This window comes from Gambusia affinis, linkage group LG07 (assembly GCF_019740435.1).
Source record: "Gambusia affinis linkage group LG07, SWU_Gaff_1.0, whole genome shotgun sequence".
Lineage (NCBI taxonomy): Eukaryota > Metazoa > Chordata > Actinopteri > Cyprinodontiformes > Poeciliidae > Gambusia > Gambusia affinis.
In genome coordinates this window covers 3,698,297-3,717,544 of record NC_057874.1, presented here as the reverse complement: position 1 = coordinate 3,717,544, position 19,248 = coordinate 3,698,297, and the positions used below count along the sequence as shown (strand labels likewise).

The 19,248-nt window shown below is 38.7% G+C and overlaps 1 protein-coding gene across 2 annotated transcripts; it reads left to right on the top strand.

Moving 5' to 3' along the window:
* Positions 1 to 439: 439 nt before the first annotated feature.
* Positions 440 to 17,639, top strand: nampt2 (nicotinamide phosphoribosyltransferase 2). 2 transcript variants are annotated; one of them, XM_044121483.1, is made up of 11 exons: positions 440 to 726; positions 4,044 to 4,179; positions 6,213 to 6,316; positions 6,412 to 6,540; positions 8,112 to 8,270; positions 8,923 to 9,053; positions 9,257 to 9,482; positions 10,623 to 10,742; positions 11,605 to 11,745; positions 13,771 to 13,896; positions 15,251 to 17,639. In XM_044121483.1, exons 1-11 carry the CDS (start codon positions 679 to 681, stop codon positions 15,410 to 15,412), a joined length of 1,482 nt encoding a protein of 493 aa, XP_043977418.1. In that variant the 5' UTR covers positions 440 to 678; the 3' UTR covers positions 15,413 to 17,639. The 2 variants fall into 2 exon arrangements, with proteins under 2 accessions (XP_043977418.1, XP_043977419.1); XM_044121484.1 differs by lacking the exon at positions 10,623 to 10,742.
* The last annotated feature ends 1,609 nt before the right edge of the window (positions 17,640 to 19,248 follow it).

Here is a 19,248-nt window from a genome sequence, read left to right as displayed (position 1 = left end):
TCGAAATAAAGAAAAACATGAAACTTTTCAAAAAAATACAAATAAAATAAAAAATACAGAAAAAATAAAAAAAATCTTCTGCAGGATGTTGATATTTGTGGAAAATTCTGTAAAAATTTCTTAAAACAAAACAAAACAAAAAAAATGTTTTAACAATTACCTTCTGTCGTGTAAATTCAGTGCAATTATTCAATGTTAAAAGAGGGACTAATACTGAAAACACGCATTTGTAATCAAATCTATTTTTAAAAACATTAGTTAATTCTTTATCATTTTAATAGTGGAAGGTCCAAAGAGCAACTTGCGACTCGGTAGACTCACGTTCCAGATCCCCAGCTAAGCTGGGAAAGTGAAAAGGAGATTCAAAAAATGTATTGGTAATGTCCTATTGCATTTGAAGGCAGCATGACGCACCAGGTCAAAGAGGAGCGGAGTGGACGTGCGCGCAGCCTGACCCGCCCCCTTCCAGCCAGAGAAGCAACTGCTGTTGCCCACCTACTGTTGTTTTGAGCTCGTGCAACACCCTGGCCTCGCTGACGAAACTAAAATTTAGGTTTTAAGAGGCTTCTGCATGCTGTCTGTCCTCTCCTGTTTTCATTTTTGCTGTATGGTCTTGGTTTGCGTGGTGTGGACGGAGACTGGAGGGCGTTTCTACTAATTCATTCACAAACGACAACAATGGCAGCGCAGGACTTTAATTTCTTGCTCGCTACGGATTCGTACAAGGTGAGCGGATCTGTTTGGTAGTCCCCCGGGGGTTCTGGTCTTCGTAGATGTTTCCTGTTGGTTGTAAGCATTTATTCTGAGTGCGGCTGGTTGTGCTGTGCCCCAGCTCAGCGGTGCTGTTATCTCACCTCGCTGTTGTGACAGAACGGTGTGTAGCAGATGACTGTGAGGGCACGAATCGAAAGTTAAGCCTGATGTGTGCCGATGGTGCTAGAAATGGAAATGGCAGCTGATCACCCGGAGCAGAGCCCGGATAGAAATCAGCATGTTGGGCACATAATCAGACTTTGATCCTTTAAAGGTTAAAACTAAACTCTCATTTTGCTCTGTTAAGTCTGTGTTTCACTGAAGCGCAAATGTGTTGGGAATGAAATGTAAGAATTGGTAAATTTGTAAACAACGTGATAAAAGGGACTAAGCTTAAATGGATATTTTCATAAATTCTGTGACAATATTCAGAAGAGCCTCGGTTATAAATCTGAGTGTTGCACATAGTCAGACGTTGGATATGTACACGGTACCACAAACTACTTCTGCTAAGACGCAACTTTGACATTTTGTCGTTTGATAAACTAAATCGGATTAAATACTAAAACGTGAATTGCAACTTACTGAGACTGCTATGAAGGATCATTTGTTCTCGACACGCACTGAAGCAACACAAACAGAGGTGAACACAGTCAAATACAACAGTCACCAATAAAATGGATGGTGAATATCTGATATTTTGCTATTTAATTAAAACATTTACAAGTGCTGGACAACTTGACTGAAAACATGTCACAATATACGTGTTTCATATCAATCGATATAAATAATCATTGCTAAATATTGTGTTTTAAATATCTGAAATACTGCCAAGCTGGCAATGTGACCTTTCCTGTTTTATACACAATTTCCTCTTGAGCTGTTGATTCCATCCTTGGACATTTGGGTTGTAAGAAACCAAATTTCTTCATTATTTGCTCCTTTCAGTTTTCTTACAGGAAGTGAAAACTGCTATACAAGTTAATTTCTTGTTCAGAGATGGGTTTCTTCTTTTTCTTTTTTTGGGGGGGGGGGGGAGCGGTGGGGGAGGTAAGTTATGTTTTGTGAGTAAAATATCACAACAGCCACATACTAAAGAATATTGCCTACTGCAGTGTGCCTTGAGAATCAGGGCTGGAAAACATATGACCCTCACTCTCAGCGGACGGAACAATATGAAACTAAAACGAGGGATTTGCGGTTGGCTTGTTTTAGTGGATCTTTAAAGCTGCCACAACACAGTTCTCCCAAAGGGCCCACAGCCACTGCCCTCCCCCCCTGCTCTGCCAATGAAACACCAGATCACACAAAAAGGGTCATTTAAGTTTACCTTTAAATGTGGCCTGTCCCTTGAACTTATAAACAAAAGTAAATATTTGTTTTGCACACTAAGCACAATACCACCACTGGACAGGGGGCCACAAACCCAGGAAACGTTGTCTTCCACCTGAAAGTCTCATCCATAAAGAATTAATTTCATATTCTTCTCACATGAACAACATGAACACCATCAGGGCTCTGGAGCGCAAATAAAAACCTCTGAAGTGCCAGCTATTGGTTCCCTTGGTTGCACCTGTGCAGTGTGTCACGCTGTGGAGCTCTTTGTTTTGCTCACTGGTGACTCCTACTGTTCTGGAAAAGAACTGCAGTGAGTGAAGCAAAAATAGGGAATTTTTAGGGCATCGTCAGATCAAATCAAATATGTGTTTAATATTTCTTATAAAACCACATTGAAGTCTTATGGGCAAATACATTGTTTATCAGTGTGCAATTCTTTGTGTACTATTTTCTTTTTCTTATGTTTTTCTTATTTTTCTCAGCATGTATAAACTGTTAGTGTCAGGATTGTTTATTAATTTCACTGACAGTTTATCTGCTGCAACCAGTTAGGGTCACTAAATTCACATGTTACCTTATTCACAAGTTTCACTTTTTCTTGTTTATGTGAAAATCTAAAAAAAAATAAGGCATTCAATTGTTTTTTGTTGTTGTTGTTGCTGCTAGACATGAGTTGCCAATCAATTCACTGTATCACACAGGCAGTAATCTCAGTATCCGTTAAGCTTTCGGTTTCATTTCGGTCAGTGTACGTTGTGGGATGTGTTTAGATATCGTCAGTTCAGAGACAGGTGGCTAAATGTGTCACATTCACACAGATTCACTGTAAATAGATGGCAGAATGCTTTTTACTGCATTCTGCATAGAATTTGAATGACTGTTCTCTCTCCAAATGATCAAAACTGAAGGTTAGTGAGGGGAATTGCAACCTTACAAAAAGCTGTCATTTTGTATTCATAATCCATAAAGTTTGATGTGGCCGCTTATTTAAAAGCTACAGAGGAAGAACTACTTCAGGTTTCTGATATGTGGAATATTCTAAGACAGCCGTGACAAAATTGACTGTTTCTCAGGAGGATGACTATTGTGCAGACTACAGTGTTGCTGTGTAGATCTGGACTCTTTGAGGGTGATTCAGTTCTACATGTTTTCACACAACAATGAGTTCCAAGAAACAACGACCATTGTGTAAAGAGATTTAATGATGTTAAATCCTCATACGTAATTATGCATGAGAGGCAATGTTGTTTTTCAATTTAACAGAATTTTTGACTGTCTTTTGTCAAAGTAGGTCCTTTGTTTTACCAAGGCACATTGTTATGGAGTTATGATAAAATTTTGAGCCTTATTAAAGGTTTTTTATTTACCTTTAAAGAGGCAAACATTCAAATGCAAGGTGGAGTCTGCATGGGGCGGAAAGATGGTTCATGTATGAGACATTTTGGGACATTTTGCAGGTTGATATACTGACAATTATCTAAAGGCAGAGACTTATATTAACAATGATACTTCATGTGGCCTCCTTAAATGCAAATTATGGATTATTGTAATTGGGGGATGGGGAATATCACAACTGTTGGAGATTATAATTTTTTTAAATTGTCATTGTTCCTCTGTTGTGATGCAGTCTGTGTTGTTTTTTTTTTTTTGTTTGTTTGTTTAGTTTTACTGTGAAAAGATGTGCTTAGTTATTAGCTAGTGACTGCTTATGGACTATATTAATGACTTTTATTTCAACACATGTTATTAGATGAGGAAATCACCTCTGCTTTAATGCCCTATTTTTATATCTAGTTGTAGCGAAAACTTACGTTTTCTACAAATTTCATCCAAAAGACCAAATATTCCTAACTTTTTGTTCATAATGTATACCTACCTGCATACCCTGCTCTCACCTGCTCTCACCTGCTTTTTGAACCTAGATTGACTCTTTGCTTTTTTTCCTTTTTCAGATCACACACTACAAACAGTATCCTCCAAATGTCAGCAAAATTTACTCCTACTTTGAGTGCAGGCAGAAGAAAGGCTCTCAGTTCAATGAGGTGGTGTTCTTCGGTCTTCAGTATTTGCTTAAGAAGTACCTCACAGGTATGTTCAAACTGAGACATGAACATTTTCATGACTTGACTTTATGCTTATCCATCTTCATTGCTTTGAGGAGACGGCATAATCTTCCAACAACTTACTGGTATATCCAGAGGGTTTAACGACAAATAACATTTTAGAAAAGTACCAATCCAGCAATGAACATTCAGACACACAAAATACGTCGCCATAAATGTTCCGTAAAAGTTTGGAGGCAACATTTGCCAGATGTCAAAATGATGCTAACATGGCAGCAATGTTCACTTAACTGTAAGGTTCTCCTGGTTTTCCCCCCATTTCCTAGTGGAAATATTCCACACTTAACAAATTAGAAAATGTACTTAAAAATAACACTTGACAAAGAACTACTTCATTTTAAAGTATTAGACTTCCAAGACAAATGCGATGGTAAAAGAGGAATCACACTTTCTTCCTCTATCCACATGTGCATCAGTCGGGTAAATGTAAATTGTACAGAGCTTTAATTTAATTTAGTGGGCTTTAGAATAATAGATTCACAATATTTTTTTTTAAATCAAGAAAAACATCATTTTAAAATCATTTTAGAAAAATCCACACATTTGGAGTTAAAAAAAAAAGAAAAAAAAGGCTATTATATAGAGACATTTGAATTGAAACACCAGAACTGATTAGGATCTCACGAACATGGATACACAAAAAAGCACCAATAAAGAAAAAAAAAACAACTTCCACCCTGAGCCTTTTTCCTTTAAATAGTTTTGGACGGGTTTGGGTTTTGGTCCTAGTGGTGTAAGCAGGAACGGTCTGATTTCCACCTACTTACCAACATCCATCCCAAGGGCGCTGTTTGTATTCAAATCGACTTTAACACTGTAAAATATTCTGACAGCAGGTTTAAAACCCTCTCAATTGGAAGGAATAAATCCTCTAAGTCTTCTGGTCTTGAAGCAGAAGTTTGAGATTAAACTCTGCTATAGTTAAAGTCAACACAAAATTTGGTCCATCAATAAGTATAAATTGGGTTCATTGAAATGAGGCTGAGGAGACTCTTCTTCCAATCAGAAACGGTTTACCTCCTTACTCCACAGTAGCAGGAATCCGCAGTAATTCCTTAAGGTATGCTTGACATTATTTCCCTGAACTAAACAAAGCTATAAATCATTTGTTGATCCAGACTGCTGTAGCAGTGTTGACCAGCATCTTGTTCAATCTCTGGGTGAAGGAGAAAACCTTCCTGTGCAAGAATAAAAATGTCATGATTTCCAGTTTTAAAACTATAATCAAAGGTTGCACTTTATAACTGATTAGAAGTTTATGCCAAGTCCAAATGTTAAAAGAATTTGGTCAATGCTTTTTGACTTTGTGGTGAAAACATTGGGCTCTGCAGTCACTTGTTGTTAACCATGAGAACAAAATTAAATCCCTTCAAAATCGGAGAATATTCCAAACGTTTGCAGGATGTCTTAACGGCTTAGAGGCTTATTCAATAGGAGTATTACCACCCCCACTCCTACACACACACACACAACCTACCCTCATCCACCCACACACACATAAAGAGATACATTTTGAATAATCCACGAGTGTCTTCCAGTTTGAGTGTTAAATGTTCTCTAGTTTATCTTTGAGAATGCGTTCTTGCATTCCTGTGCCATTAGGTTTCTTGAAAACGGTCTCAAAACAACATTATTGTTTGTCACGATAACTTCTGGGATTTTTATTATCCAGCAAAAATTGTTATTGTGCCTCAACTCATGAATTCCCTGAGAGAAAAAATCAAATATGAACACACACATCTTTCCTCCGCCTGACAGTAAATGGTTATGTGTCCTGCTTTCACCAGATCTTGGTAAACAAAAGAGAACAGAAATAAGACTAAAACAATTACTCCAAGCTGTTTTCCCATGAGAAATTATTTTTTTATTACCCATAGAAACCTTTAATAGCGTAGAAATGCCTGCCACAGTTTTGTATTTTTTCCGGCTTCATTCACATCAACTTTGATCTACTCATAGGGGTTTGGTAGCTTTGCTAACACTTGATGTTGTTTACAGGCCCAGTTGTGACCGAGGACAAGATTCAGGAGGCCAAGCTGTTCTACCAGATGCATTTCAAACAGGCTGTGTTTGATGAAGAGGGCTGGAGAAAAGTCCTAGAGGTATTCAGAGACGGGTTCAACTGTACCTGTGTTTCAATCACTTTACTATGTGAAAGATGTTCAAAGAAAAAGTAGTTGTTTTTTTTCTGTGTCAGAAACACAATGGTCGTCTTCCTATTCGCATCAAAGCGGTTCCAGAGGGGAAGATCATACCAAGAGGCAACGTTCTGTTTACTGTGGAAAATACAGATCAGGATTTCTACTGGCTCACCAACTACATTGAGGTAAATTTGAAAAAAATAAATAACTTGAAGTGTTTGTTTGTTTGTGTTGAAATATGTCAAATTAATAATACAGAGCAGCAAAACCTGCTCACACAGATTGAAGCTTCAAAGACCCCTGAGTGTCCAGAGAGACCCCTGGAAAGACAAACAAATAACAGTACCTTGATTCTGACTCTGAGAGGCGCTAGTTGGTATAAAAATCTCTGAGGTGAACAATTCTAGATTAGGAAGGCTGGTTCTGTTTGAGATGATGATGTGAAGAAGGATTTTCCATAAAATAATGAAAACTATAGGCAGCCCTTATTATGCTCTTTATGACTGTCATAGAAAAACAGAGGCTTCAGTCAGAGGCTTCCTCACATTCGCTGTTATACAGACTGCTACAGGAGATCCTTCCTGCCCACAGCCTACAGCAACTCTGACGAATCTTGACTTAATAGGAGTTCCAACATTTGAATTTGAATTGTGCTTTTACTCAATTGTGACTTATACTGGGATATTTGCTATCTAACTTCATAATAATTCAGATTGTAGGATTAAGAATAACAAGGAAATAATTTCAGGCTTCCACTCAAAAACGCAGGATTTTTGTTCTAAAAAAAACCATGTTGCATCAGGTTTTTTGTTATTTAGAATTGTCAGATTCTACATTTTGCAAAACCTATTGATGCAATGTCACCATAACGCCCAGAAATGGGAATTTATTTCATTGTAATGTGATCTTTACATCATGTCAGCTAATGGTGGAACTGTGGCCAATAAAACCCAGCCCCTCATACAACATTCACCTTCATGCAGAGGGTCTGGGCTCTCTGCTATCAAGAAATGTTTTCTCCCTGGAGATATGTTCAGGTTATTACTCAATTGCTAGCGTTTGCCCGTGACGTACTTCATGCACCAGTCCTCTGCTATGGTTCTTACGGAAATTTGCCTGCACTGTAAACAACCATCCTCCACGGCGAACAGAGAAGAGCTGAGCCGCACGAGGCGGCCGTTCGTGTCAGTTCAATATTTAGTAGTGTGACCAACATTGACTGAAGGGCTTCCTTGACTTCCTCTGCTACAGACAGGCTACAATTCTAAAGCAGCAGAAAATCAACTACATAGATTACATCTTCTTCTGTTTGCCGATTGGCCTGGTAGAAAATCTACCTGAAGGAATCAGAGTGAAGGGGAGAAAGCCCAGACTGTGCTGGAAGCGAGGTTTTATTTTAGCGGAATTGGACAGGAAGGCCTTGGCCGGGCTACAGCAGTGCTTCAAATCAAGAAGAGGTAATCAGCTTAAACTCTGAGAACAATTAGCAGATCTTACCTTTAGGAATCGTTTTAAATGTCCGCCCTAATTTATTCATTACAGTGATCGACGCGCATTTGGACTTTCTGTCTTTAAATCTCCGCTTCAGCTTATGGTCATGTCTAAGCGTTTCACCTGCTACAGAACCTTTTGCATCCAGAATAAAAGGCTGATTGCTCATTTAAAAGCTAATTGAAAACAGAATCAGACGCTGTTGGGGCTCTCCTTGATCCTTGTTGTTTTTGGTTTTTTTTTATCTGCTTCTTTTTGGCCGTAGACCATGCTGGTGCAGATGTGGTATCCCATCACAGTAGCTACCGTATCCAGAGAGTTTAAGAAGATACTGGCCAAACACCTGAAGGCTACTTCAGGGAGCGTGGAGGGCCTGGAGCTGAAGCTGCACGACTTCGGCTACAGAGGAGTCTCATCCCAGGAGGTCAGGAGGCTCTCACTGCCTTTCTTCACTATATGTGTGTCTCGTATGTTGGCTCTATATTATATTTGTTTTATTCTTCAAGACATCTTTATTTAGAAAGTATGACACACAAGTAATAATAATAAAGGATATCAAAATTATTGTTATTATTATGTTAAAATAGAGTTGACAAATATCGTTACTAAAAATGTTTCTAATCCTGGACAAAATTTGTATGTAAAATTGAAAGGAAGTCACTATTTGTGATCATTTTTCCAGGACTATAGAATAAAATTTACTTTTTGTGAACACGACAAACTTTGCTTCTTTGTAATCGTTTTTCCATTAAAACCTTTGTAAATATTTTTGGAGTCCAAGGCAAAAATCTGATCAGAGGGGAAAACTTGCATAATGTTTCCCTCTCTGTTTTCCCTCTATGTGAAAACGAAATGTTAAGGATTTTAAACTTCTCCCACTTTTTCATTTAAACACTATTATTTCACACCTAGCTATAAGTAGCAAAATAAAACCTTTTGTAAGTGTGTATAACGGTATTAAAACATGGATAAATCCATGGCTGACGTTTGTTGCAGATAAACTTTCTAAATAAACTTATAGATCACTTTTTCTGTTTAATTTTTTTTAATTGTTTGTATTTATTTTTAATTTGTAGTCTGCAGCATTGGGTGGAGCCGCTCACTTGGTTAATTTCTGTGGTACAGACACGATAGCCGGAGTATTGATGGCTCAACGGTATTACGGCTGTCCGATGGCTGGCTTCTCCATTCCAGCAGCTGAACACAGGTAATCTAAACATTGTGGACAAGTGGAATAAGCAGTTTAGAAATGACTTGCATCAAGAAGAGAGAAGATCCTCAATGCCATGTATCCAATCCGTGTGTTAAAGCTTTAACACAGTTTCCTTTTCAGGTGCAAACGTCACTTCTGTTTCTGCCCCCCCCCCATGATGTAGTTCATCTCTTCCTTCCTTTCTCCATCCTGTCTAGTACGATCATATCCTGGGGGAAGAACAAGGAGAAGGAGGCCTTTGAGAGGATCCTCGACCAGTTTCTGTCGGGACCAGTGTCGGTGGTCAGTGACAGCTACGACATCTTCAATGCCTGCAAACACATCTGGGGAGATAAGCTAAAGGAACGCGTGATGGAGCGCAGTGAGGACTCCTGTCTGGTGATCAGGCCCGATTCTGGAGACCCAGCAGAGACTCTAATTGAGGTAAATAAGGGATCAAGTGTCTGGCTTCATTTTAGCTTAAATAAAAAGACATTAAAGTTTGTAACGGCAACATTTTTGACTGGAATGTATTTTTGGGGCTCAAGTGGGCGTCCAACCTTCCTCTGTTATTTGTTGACTTAATTGCACACCATGCGTTTTCATTGGGTCTGGACTTCAGGATGTCCCTGCTGAGCCTTCTTGGTACCTGTCCGCACATATTTGACTTCACATAATTTGTTGATGCCTGCAAAAACCTTCAGCTACAGTATAACTGCAAGAATGCCACGCTGCTTGAGTATTAACCAACATGCAGCAGTGTTGATTGCGCCATCGTTCCTGATCCTAAACCCTTTGGGACCACAGAAGCTCAGCACAGTACAGAGTTCAATCTCCAGCTGCTACAGCCAGATGGTGTTTAGGAAAGCTCTGAACAGCATCTTGAATGTAATATGGCGTTCTGTTTTGTTGTCAATCAAAATGCCACCAAGAAATCTGAAATTAGATATTTGTAGCACAGAAGCTTGGGCAAAGGACTCTTCCAAATTAGCACCAAATTAGTCTGAGTGGCTACAACAGACCTATGTTTTAGAGAAGCCATTACAAAGCCCTGTCCCATAGTAAGCTAGTTTAGAACTGAAGGTGTGTTTTAGAGCAAGGTCACCTTCAAACCAGAAATAGGCCTCAATTTCAGCAAGATGTTATGAAAGACTTGTGGGAGTATGACCATAATATTTAAAAAACAATAGCTTAAATGCAATTATACTAAGTGTTGAATGTAAGTGAACTCCTGAGTTTAAATAAAAATAAGTTTTTGCATTTTAGTGAATAAAATTGTTTCTTTAATCCTGCCTCACCTAAAACTGTAAAGGTTTAGTCTAATTCTATGCGAGACAGTGAGGGGGGGAAGTATTTGTGTTACATAAATATCTGTTTTTTACTTTAGCTGTTCAATTTTAACTGGATCAGTTGCTGATTACTTGATATGGGACTGCAGAAATATTTTTTGGAGGAATTGTTACACAGTAGTTTTCTATAAAAATGACAATTTAAAGATTATCTTACTTAAATCTGCTCTAGTTGACTTGAGATTATGTGACACATTTCCCCCTAAAAGTGCCCTAACAACAATTTCACCTTTAGGTCATCAAGATTTTAGGAGATTGTTTTGGCTACAGTCTGAACTCAATGGGATACAAGGTTCTTCCATCTTACCTGCGGATCATCCAAGGGGATGGCATTGACCTCAGCTCAGTAGATCAGGTAAGAGAAATCTGAAGATTGGAAAGGTTACATAATACCTGCATAACTGAAGCACTGTGCCGTTTCAAGGTATCTTAGTCTCAAATTACAACAAAGATGTGAGAAATCTCTAAAACTGAAATGGGGCCGATGTGGCAAAGCGGGAGTCAGACATCCGTCCGCTTCTGTTACGCTCCTGACTCCCGGAGTGAGGAAATGACAGGCCTGCGTCAGCTGACTGGTACAGGGGCGAGGTGGTGATGCAGAAGCAGCGTACCACCAGCCTGCAGCAGAATTTAAAAGCATAAAAAAGACTTGGATCATCTTCAAGGAGAAGAGTAAGGAAGTGAGATGTAGAGTTTAAATTTGAAGCATTTTCTCAACCAACTGGTTCACATTGGTTTAATCTGCCATGACTGTTTTGAAAAGATTGGTACAGTGAGACCTTATCAGTCAGTCAGATGATCGTCTGTCGTAACAGAAGAGGATTATGACTTTTTGTGAAATGCACTGAGACCATATTTGATGTGAATTGGCCCTATATAAACAAACTGACCTGAATAAACTTTAACCTCAGAATTATAAGAATAAAGTTAGGGGGTTTTTTTTCTCCAGTGGCTCTAGTCCTTCTGTGTACCCTGTCATCCATACCCTGGTCATCACCTTCCCACTCGATTCCCATCTCCCTTCACATCTCCGTTCTCCCATTGAGCTCAACTTCTCTGGTTGAATTTCAATGGGGCCAATCAGCCAACAGAAGTAGTTGTGAACAATGACAAGCTTAGCATCAGAAATGTGCCTGTAGCTTCAGACAAAATTATTATTGTCTGTAATTTTGGTTTTGACCTTTTTTTTTTTTTTATTCTGCTTCTGATGTCTCTAGATTCTTGCTAAGCTGAGTGATGAAGGGTGGAGTGCTGAGAATGTGCTTTTTGGCTGTGGCAGCTCTTTGCTTCAGAAGCTAAACAGAGATACACTTAGCTGTGCATTCAAGTGCAGCTACGTAGAGACCAATGGCAAAGGGGTAAGTGCTACAACTTAGGCCAGACACTCAACCATTCTAGATCTCAGAGCACACATTACAATTTTTTGTTCCTCTCCTGCCACCTGTAATGCCATCACCATGCAAAAAAACATCATGCTAGGAAAGAGTTTTAAGCACAGACATAAGAATAGCTGCAACTGCAAAAATAGTCTTTTAGATCTATTGTATTGTGTCCCATTGAAACTGTTCGTTTTGTGAGTTTTTGCATCTCAAGCGTATACAGCTATGATCAGATTGTTAAAAATAATCAAATTGTAAAAAGTGCAAACCGTCTAGTTGGAGATTCTTTGGGAGCTTTCACTCCAGCCATGTTTAGTATTCTTTAATTAAACTCTAGTTCATTTGCCTAGAAAGTCCGGTTTGTTTGGGGAGGTGTGAATGCGTAATCAAACTTTGACCCGAACCAAAAAAGTGACCTCTGGTCCTCCTACAAACCAGCTTATTCAGATCTTCAAAAGCAGGAAGTGGATTACAGCGCAGGGCATTCTGGGTAAATGCAACTAAAACAAATGTGTGAGTCTAGCACTAGCAGGGGAAGTGGCTCTAGGTCTTTTATTAAAGAGAAAACCTCCAACCACTAAATCTGACGCCTCTCCATCTTTGTTGGCATTTTGTGAAGAAGGAAGTTGTGCTCGGTGTCTTCTTCTGAGGTTTTAGTATTGTTTTTTTAACTAGTTTGCCCCCACTGGCAAAGGGAAGAAACATTTTTTTTTTTAATTGATCTGGATCGTGAGACACAGAGAACCGCATCAGTTCAAAATGTAACAAATGTTGCGATCTTGGTCCAATCGAACTGAGTCTACCAAACTATCTGGTGTGAAAACACACTTAAGCTGCTGGGTGTGTTGCTCTCAATCCCACTACAAGAGCTTCACTCCATTCATGTTCTAATTGCTGCTTTTTTAAACACTTTGTTTTTTGAAGGACAGAATTTGCCAGTTTTTATTACAGCGGATTTGAAAAAGTCTCATGAACTCTCAAGATTGCATTTTTTTGTCATCAGCATGAATACCTCAGGCGGGTCCAGAGCAGTCTTCAGAACAGAGCCAGGCTTTTATATCAGCTTGTTTACCTTTTCTGTGTCGCTGGCTCTCATACTGCTACTCCAGTAGTAGGTGACAGAAGAGATTATTCTCTTTCCAACAGACTTGTAGAAGATATTCAGTATCTTACTGGAAACACTAGAGGACTTGAGCTTCCTCATGAAGTACAGTCTGCCGTCTCTCGAATGTAGCTTCACTGCTGCGCCTCCAGCCCTGACTGTTTTCTAGTCGAACAACCGAGTATTTCTACTCCTCCTCCACTTCCTGTCCCGTGATGGAAACCGCGGTTGACCTTTTCCTTCTTGTCCAACTCTGGTGAACCCGACGGCTGCAGAGTCATCTGAGTATTTCTGCCGACGTGACCGGACTCTAACTTATGCTGGAGGTCTGAAGGGCACTGAGTGAAAAGGAATGCTAAGAGTACAGCTTGCTATGGTGCTGCTGACCCCGGGGTCAGAAAGATGACTCTCCCGACTCTCAAACTGGTTTGTTTGTCAGGTTGTCCACTGCTCTGGAGCCTCTGACAGCAGTCAGGGTGAACTGTGTGAGATTCATTCTGACTGCTGAAATCAGTGCACGGTGGTGCCTGCTTTGTCGAGATGAGAATGGGTTTGTTGTAGCAGGTGTATGATGGTGTGTAACGCCGCACTGTGTAATAATGCCGCAATATGTAATAACGGAGTAAAATTGCGCTTCAGAATGTAATAAAACATCAGCAAGGCTACATTTTATAGCACTTGACACAAAATGTAATAAAATCCTTAAACATATTCGTCAATACTTTCTGTCACATATGTAATTACGCTGTTATGACATGTAATAACAGTGGTAGATTATTTCAAAATGCAGAGGTAGCTCTTTATTTTAATAATGTAATAATGTGGCACATTAAACAAGTCTCAGTTTTCCTCTGTCCCACTGCAAGCTGACATGCTGCTCTATGATCTGGTGTGTGTCGTAGATGGATGTGTGCAAGCAGCCAGTGACCGACCCGTCCAAGGGGTCCAAGCGGGGCCGGTTATCGCTGAGGAGAAACTCGGACGGCTTCCTTGAGACAATAGAGAGAGGAGCAGGCAAACCCGAGGAGGTCTTTCACAGCATTATTTTTTTCTAATCGCGTATTAAGTCACTTAACAAAACTTAAATTAGAAATTACTATCAAAATGTCTGTTTTTTGTTTGTTTGTTTTTTTATTATTCTTTTTCTAAAATATCTTATTTACCTCATTCATATTTTGGCCAAATATGATGGAATAGTTGTTGTGACGTAACTGCTTGTGTGTTTTGTCTCTGGTTTTACAGTGACGACACAAAATTAAATTATACGTATAATTAAAACAGTTTTGTTTACTAACACCTTTGGGGAGTCCATTAACAATCATCCTAATATGATCCAAACCAAAGTTGGACATCAGTACTCCAAATTCAGTTCAGATCAATTTTTTTATGAAAGACAAGTCATTAAAAAAACAAAAGTAAGTAATCTCAAGAAATGTTAAAATACAAATAGTTCCAATTCATGACCCATAGATCAGTTCAATCTATGGACTGAATTAATCTAGTCCATAGATTAAGTCAGGTGTTGTTGCATACAGCTGAAATTCAAAGTGTTGTCAGATTTAAGTTTGAAGTCATTTTAATTCCACCAGGAGTTTTGTTTCTGATTGGAAATGAGATCAGCATCTCTGAAATTATACACCAATATGAAATGAGTGTCAGGTTTTGGAAAAAAGAATCTGCTTTATTGAGATTTTATTCTTTAAAAATGGCATGTGTAAAAATAATAATAATAATTTAACCCTTTCACAGTGAGTGGGAAAGATCTTCATTGACATTCAACCATTATTATTTTTTTATTGCTAAGAAGATTGTTTTGTATCTCTTCCCTGGTGCTTTGATGATTTGTCTTTGGTGAGGAGATTCGTATCTATGATTTTGGAAGACCTGCATGCCGTCTCCCATTAATGTAACTCCATCCACAGATTCTGGGCCACTCCACAATATTATTGTTACCTCCAGTCAGAAGAAAAATGCTGGTAATATTAGAAGATAATTTTAAACCCAGTGTTATAAATAACATCGAGCTTAAATGTACAAGTTAACACAATGTTGGGTACAATAATTCAGGTCAAAAAGTTGTTTTTCTAAGGAAGCCCGGTTGATTGCATCAAGCACTTGGATTTGCAGGAACTCCTCACCCTGAACAGGCATGTAATTTGATTTCACAATCTGAAAGGTTCTGTTGACAAGCTAATCACAAAAGCATGATGCGACACTTTCAGATCACCCACGGCAACCGACTCTGATGTCAGATGCAACCCTGATTTAATACAGTAAATTAAGCAATTGGGAATGTTCTCCAGATATTCTTTTTATAGAGCAACGCTGCTTCTGGAAACGTGGTGCTCTTGTTGTGTGGGTAACGTGCTCTGTGCTCTGCAGGACCTCCTGGTGACGGTTTTTGAGAATGGCAGCTTGCTGCAGGACTACTCTCTGGATGAGATCAGGAAAAACGCTCTGCTTCAGGACGACGAGCCAAACCCAAACCTGTACAACCACGAACGGGAGCTGCTGCACAACCACATCATCAGCAGCATCCATTAGAACACCTGGACGACTCGTAGGACTCACGGTACTCTGGGCACAACGGGGAGTGGCACAACGGGGAGAGCACACAGACTAGCAATTTGTTTTAAAGCACCAACTACATGATGAAACTCTTGATGAGTCACTGCCAAGAGCCACCAACAACCCACCACTGCAAGCTTCATATTGGAGAGCCACAACATGTCTGTATTCACGTCCATCTGCTTCCCTCACTTCCGTCATTCTTGCACACTCACCTGGTGTTCCATTATACTGCAGCAGTAAACACAGCAGCATTGTCTTGACACTAAATGTGACCAACTAAGGCTCAGGTTCAGATATAAGCTAAGTTACTCATTTCCAAAAATGTCTTGTGCTCCTATTGAGTTCCACATCAGAGGGAGGCCAATATATCAGCTGGACACAGGAAACATTTGCAATTGTTGTTCATCAGCCGATGTTCCAGTGAAGTCCGGTCCCGTCACTAGACAGCTGGAACTTTGTGAATGACAAAGAGCCATAAAAAAATGAAAATATCTGGCCTTTCATACAGGAAAGCAGTGTTACAGTATCATGTCATAATATTTCCATATCTTCCTCAATCTTTGAAAGCAGATGCCTCCTGTCACAATTCAACTCTGGAATATAAATGTGATTCTTAAAGCTGCTTTTTATGTCAACGTGCATCTCGTTTTACCAACTTCCACATTTTGTGAACTTCAGTCTGTTTATTTTAGCATTCATGTGAAGTAAGGAGGTTTTAAGTATTTTTTAAGTGCAGGAAATAACTATGAAATAATACAAACAGTTAGATCATAACAGCAGTTCATGTTCATACCATTAGTATCAATTTTTTATTATTCCATAACCTTTAAGTTGTCATAAGAATGCAACATTTTTATTTTTTATTTTTTAAGTGGACTGAAATGTTTTGGACATGTCATTTCAGTAATACTGACTAAATGTTTTCCTGGGAGTTCAGTCCTCGTCCATTTCAGGCGTTTTCAGACAGCAGTGTTGTCTTCAGTCACAGCCCTCTTACCACCGGCTGGCTCTTAAAGGAACAGCGCTTTGCTGTGAAGAAACCCATTGCAATTATTACGTTTTGTACCAAAAACTACTGTGTACTCAGCAGCTTATCAAGGGAAAACTGAAATCTGTGTAAGAAGAATAACACAGATACTTCTATCACAGTCTTATTAATACATACTTAACATTGAGCTTAATTAGAAAGCCGTGCTACTGTCAGCTGTTTAGATTATAGACCAAGCAGAGATTTTATTATCTTTAGCTAAAATGTCTCCTTTTCCAGGCATGGTCCTGTGTCACCATGGTTACGACTGTTTCTGTTTAATCGTGACCACAGCAGACTAGCTGACTCACATTTACCTTGGTGTTGCTCTTGCTGGCTTACAGAGCTAACATGCTAACATGTTAGCTTCGGGACTGGACTCGGGCATTGCTGCTGTTGTGGAAGGAAAACTCAAAGGTCACATCCAGTTCGAATAAAGTATGTTTTTAATGACAAGCTGGGACATTACACAAGTGCTTTTATTAATCTTGCACAGCTCAATATCATGGCTGTACTTCTTAATTGTATGAAATTATATTTATTTACCAGTATGTTTGAAAAGGTGTAGCGCTCATCTGGTTTTCTGATTAAAAATGTCTGATTCACATCTATACAACAAACCTGTGTTCAACATATGGCCTCATGTTTTCACACCTTATAATTTCCCCAGTTTTTCTTTGATTGTATATTCTGATTCAATGTTTAGTAGAACTGCAATCGTTTTGATCACCAGCATGTGATGTTTTGTTTGAGGTTACTGTTTTATTTGGGCATTTAATCTTTAACTCAAAACTGATTGGAAACTTTTTATTATTATTATTATTATTATTATTATTATTATTATTATTATTATTATTATTATTATTATTATTTGTTTTAACCCCTTCCTGTTTGCTGGGTTGATCTGAGAAAAACAACCAGTTTGTTTTGCTACAAGCTGCTTGAAAAGATTGATTTTAATATTAAACATCAATTATTGAGTGAAATGTAAGTTTGCATTTGGCATCCACAGAACATATTTAGCTAACTGATGTATTTATATAAACATTATAAACATAAGCTAACTTTTGGTAAATGAATAGCAAATGAACAAATTGACTGACCAATCTGTTGTGTCCAAATCTATACAGGTTTTTTTTAAGTAGGTTCATGATTAAACTTACTGTATTAGCATTTCCTCAAATTGTTTGATTTATTTACCCGGAATGGCTTTTAGGAACTGCTGCCAAAAATATTTATTATTAATATTATTTACTATTTTTTACAGCTGAAAACATTTTTCATAAACGATTTTCAAACCCCTGAATCATGTTATTGTCTGAACTCCTGAGCTGTCCTGGGTGCCTCTCAACCTTTGACCCCTGGAGACAGCCGTCAACCTCCCCATGATCTTGCAAGGCTGAAGTAGCTAGAGGAGAAAAATCTCAAAACTTTTCACATATCTCCATAGTTTAATTATGAAATGAATACACTAGGTTTTAAGAACAGGCATTGGTATATGACTTCAGTGTATTCACATTGCAGAACTATGACTTTTGAAGTTAAATATTATAGAAAAATTAGGCAACTGGGTCTTTCTTTGATTTGGCTCAGTTCCCTTCTTTACAGGAACTTTAGATTTTCATAGCTTTTCATTTTATTAGCCATCTTTTTTTTTTTTTGACCCCACCACGGGGTCTTTTTGTGGGCTTTCGTGTCCCGTATATGAAAGTAGGCTGACAGGAAAGTCAGCCTACTGACTGACTTTCGGACCCGACGGCAAAATATTGTCGGGTCCAGGAGTCGAACCCTCGACAGCCGCGTCGAGGACTCGAGGCCTCCAAACAGGGGCCTTCCCCTCCACCACCACGGCACGTCCCAGTTATTATCCATCTTTTTAACAGTCATTTAAGTTTTAGACTGATGACTGTGGACCTGCTGTTCTGTAAGAAAATGTTTGTACTCGTTAAAGAAATTGTTTTGGAGAAAAACTTTAAGAAGATTTCAAAGATAAACGCTACTTACGGAAAGTTCTGGAAAGATTTAAGTAAGGTAGGAGGATTTTTTTTTTATTATTTTTTTTCTCCAACTTCCTCAAAATTCATCCATTCATTCATCTAAACCCGCCTGTCCTTGCAGGATGACGGGGTGGAACTGGTCACCAGTTCATCACAGGAGCGACGATGACTATAACATGTTAGTAGGTCAATACACTGAAGACTTGCTTTTCTCTTCATATTCTTTCATTACATCTAATTTTATGTTTTGTATCCAAAGGTGACCTTTTTTTTTTTTTTTTTTTTTTTTTTAGAATAAACGATCCCCCTCCAGCCTGAGTGTGTATTTCTCTGCCTCAGCAGGAATCCCGCCTCTCAGCAGGATTACAGATGTAGAAGCTGTTATCACAGCGGGGGGTTTTCCAGGATCAGTCCTATCCACAGGTGAGCTCCGACATGGCATCAGACAACATGCAGCCATACTTTATAAGAGTGTCCTGTAGTCCTTCAGCACTGCAGCAATATGGATAATTAAAAAACAAACACCTGTAGCTTTTAATACTGTCTCCCCACATTATGATTAAGAGCACCAACATGAAAGGCTCAAAAAATAAATTATGGGTATAGAATCCAAACGTAGAACATTTCAGGTCATCTTTCTAAAATAGCATCCATACAGTGATTTTTTTTATTTTATTTTATTTTATTAAGTGATAAATAAATAAATATCAAAAATGGTTTTTTTAACAATATGAACCAGTGGAAGGTAAAACTATGCCACTTGAGGAGTTCTGGGTAGAATGTAT

Coding starts and splice junctions, on each gene's coding strand:
- nampt2 (XM_044121483.1), top strand. CDS start 679: ATGGCAGCGCAGGACTTTAATTTCTTGCTCGCTACGGATTCGTACAAG. Junction 727..4,043: donor TCGCTACGGATTCGTACAAG/GTGAGCGGATCT, acceptor TTCCTTTTTCAG/ATCACACACTACAAACAGTA. Junction 8,271..8,922: donor GAGGAGTCTCATCCCAGGAG/GTCAGGAGGCTC, acceptor TTTAATTTGTAG/TCTGCAGCATTGGGTGGAGC.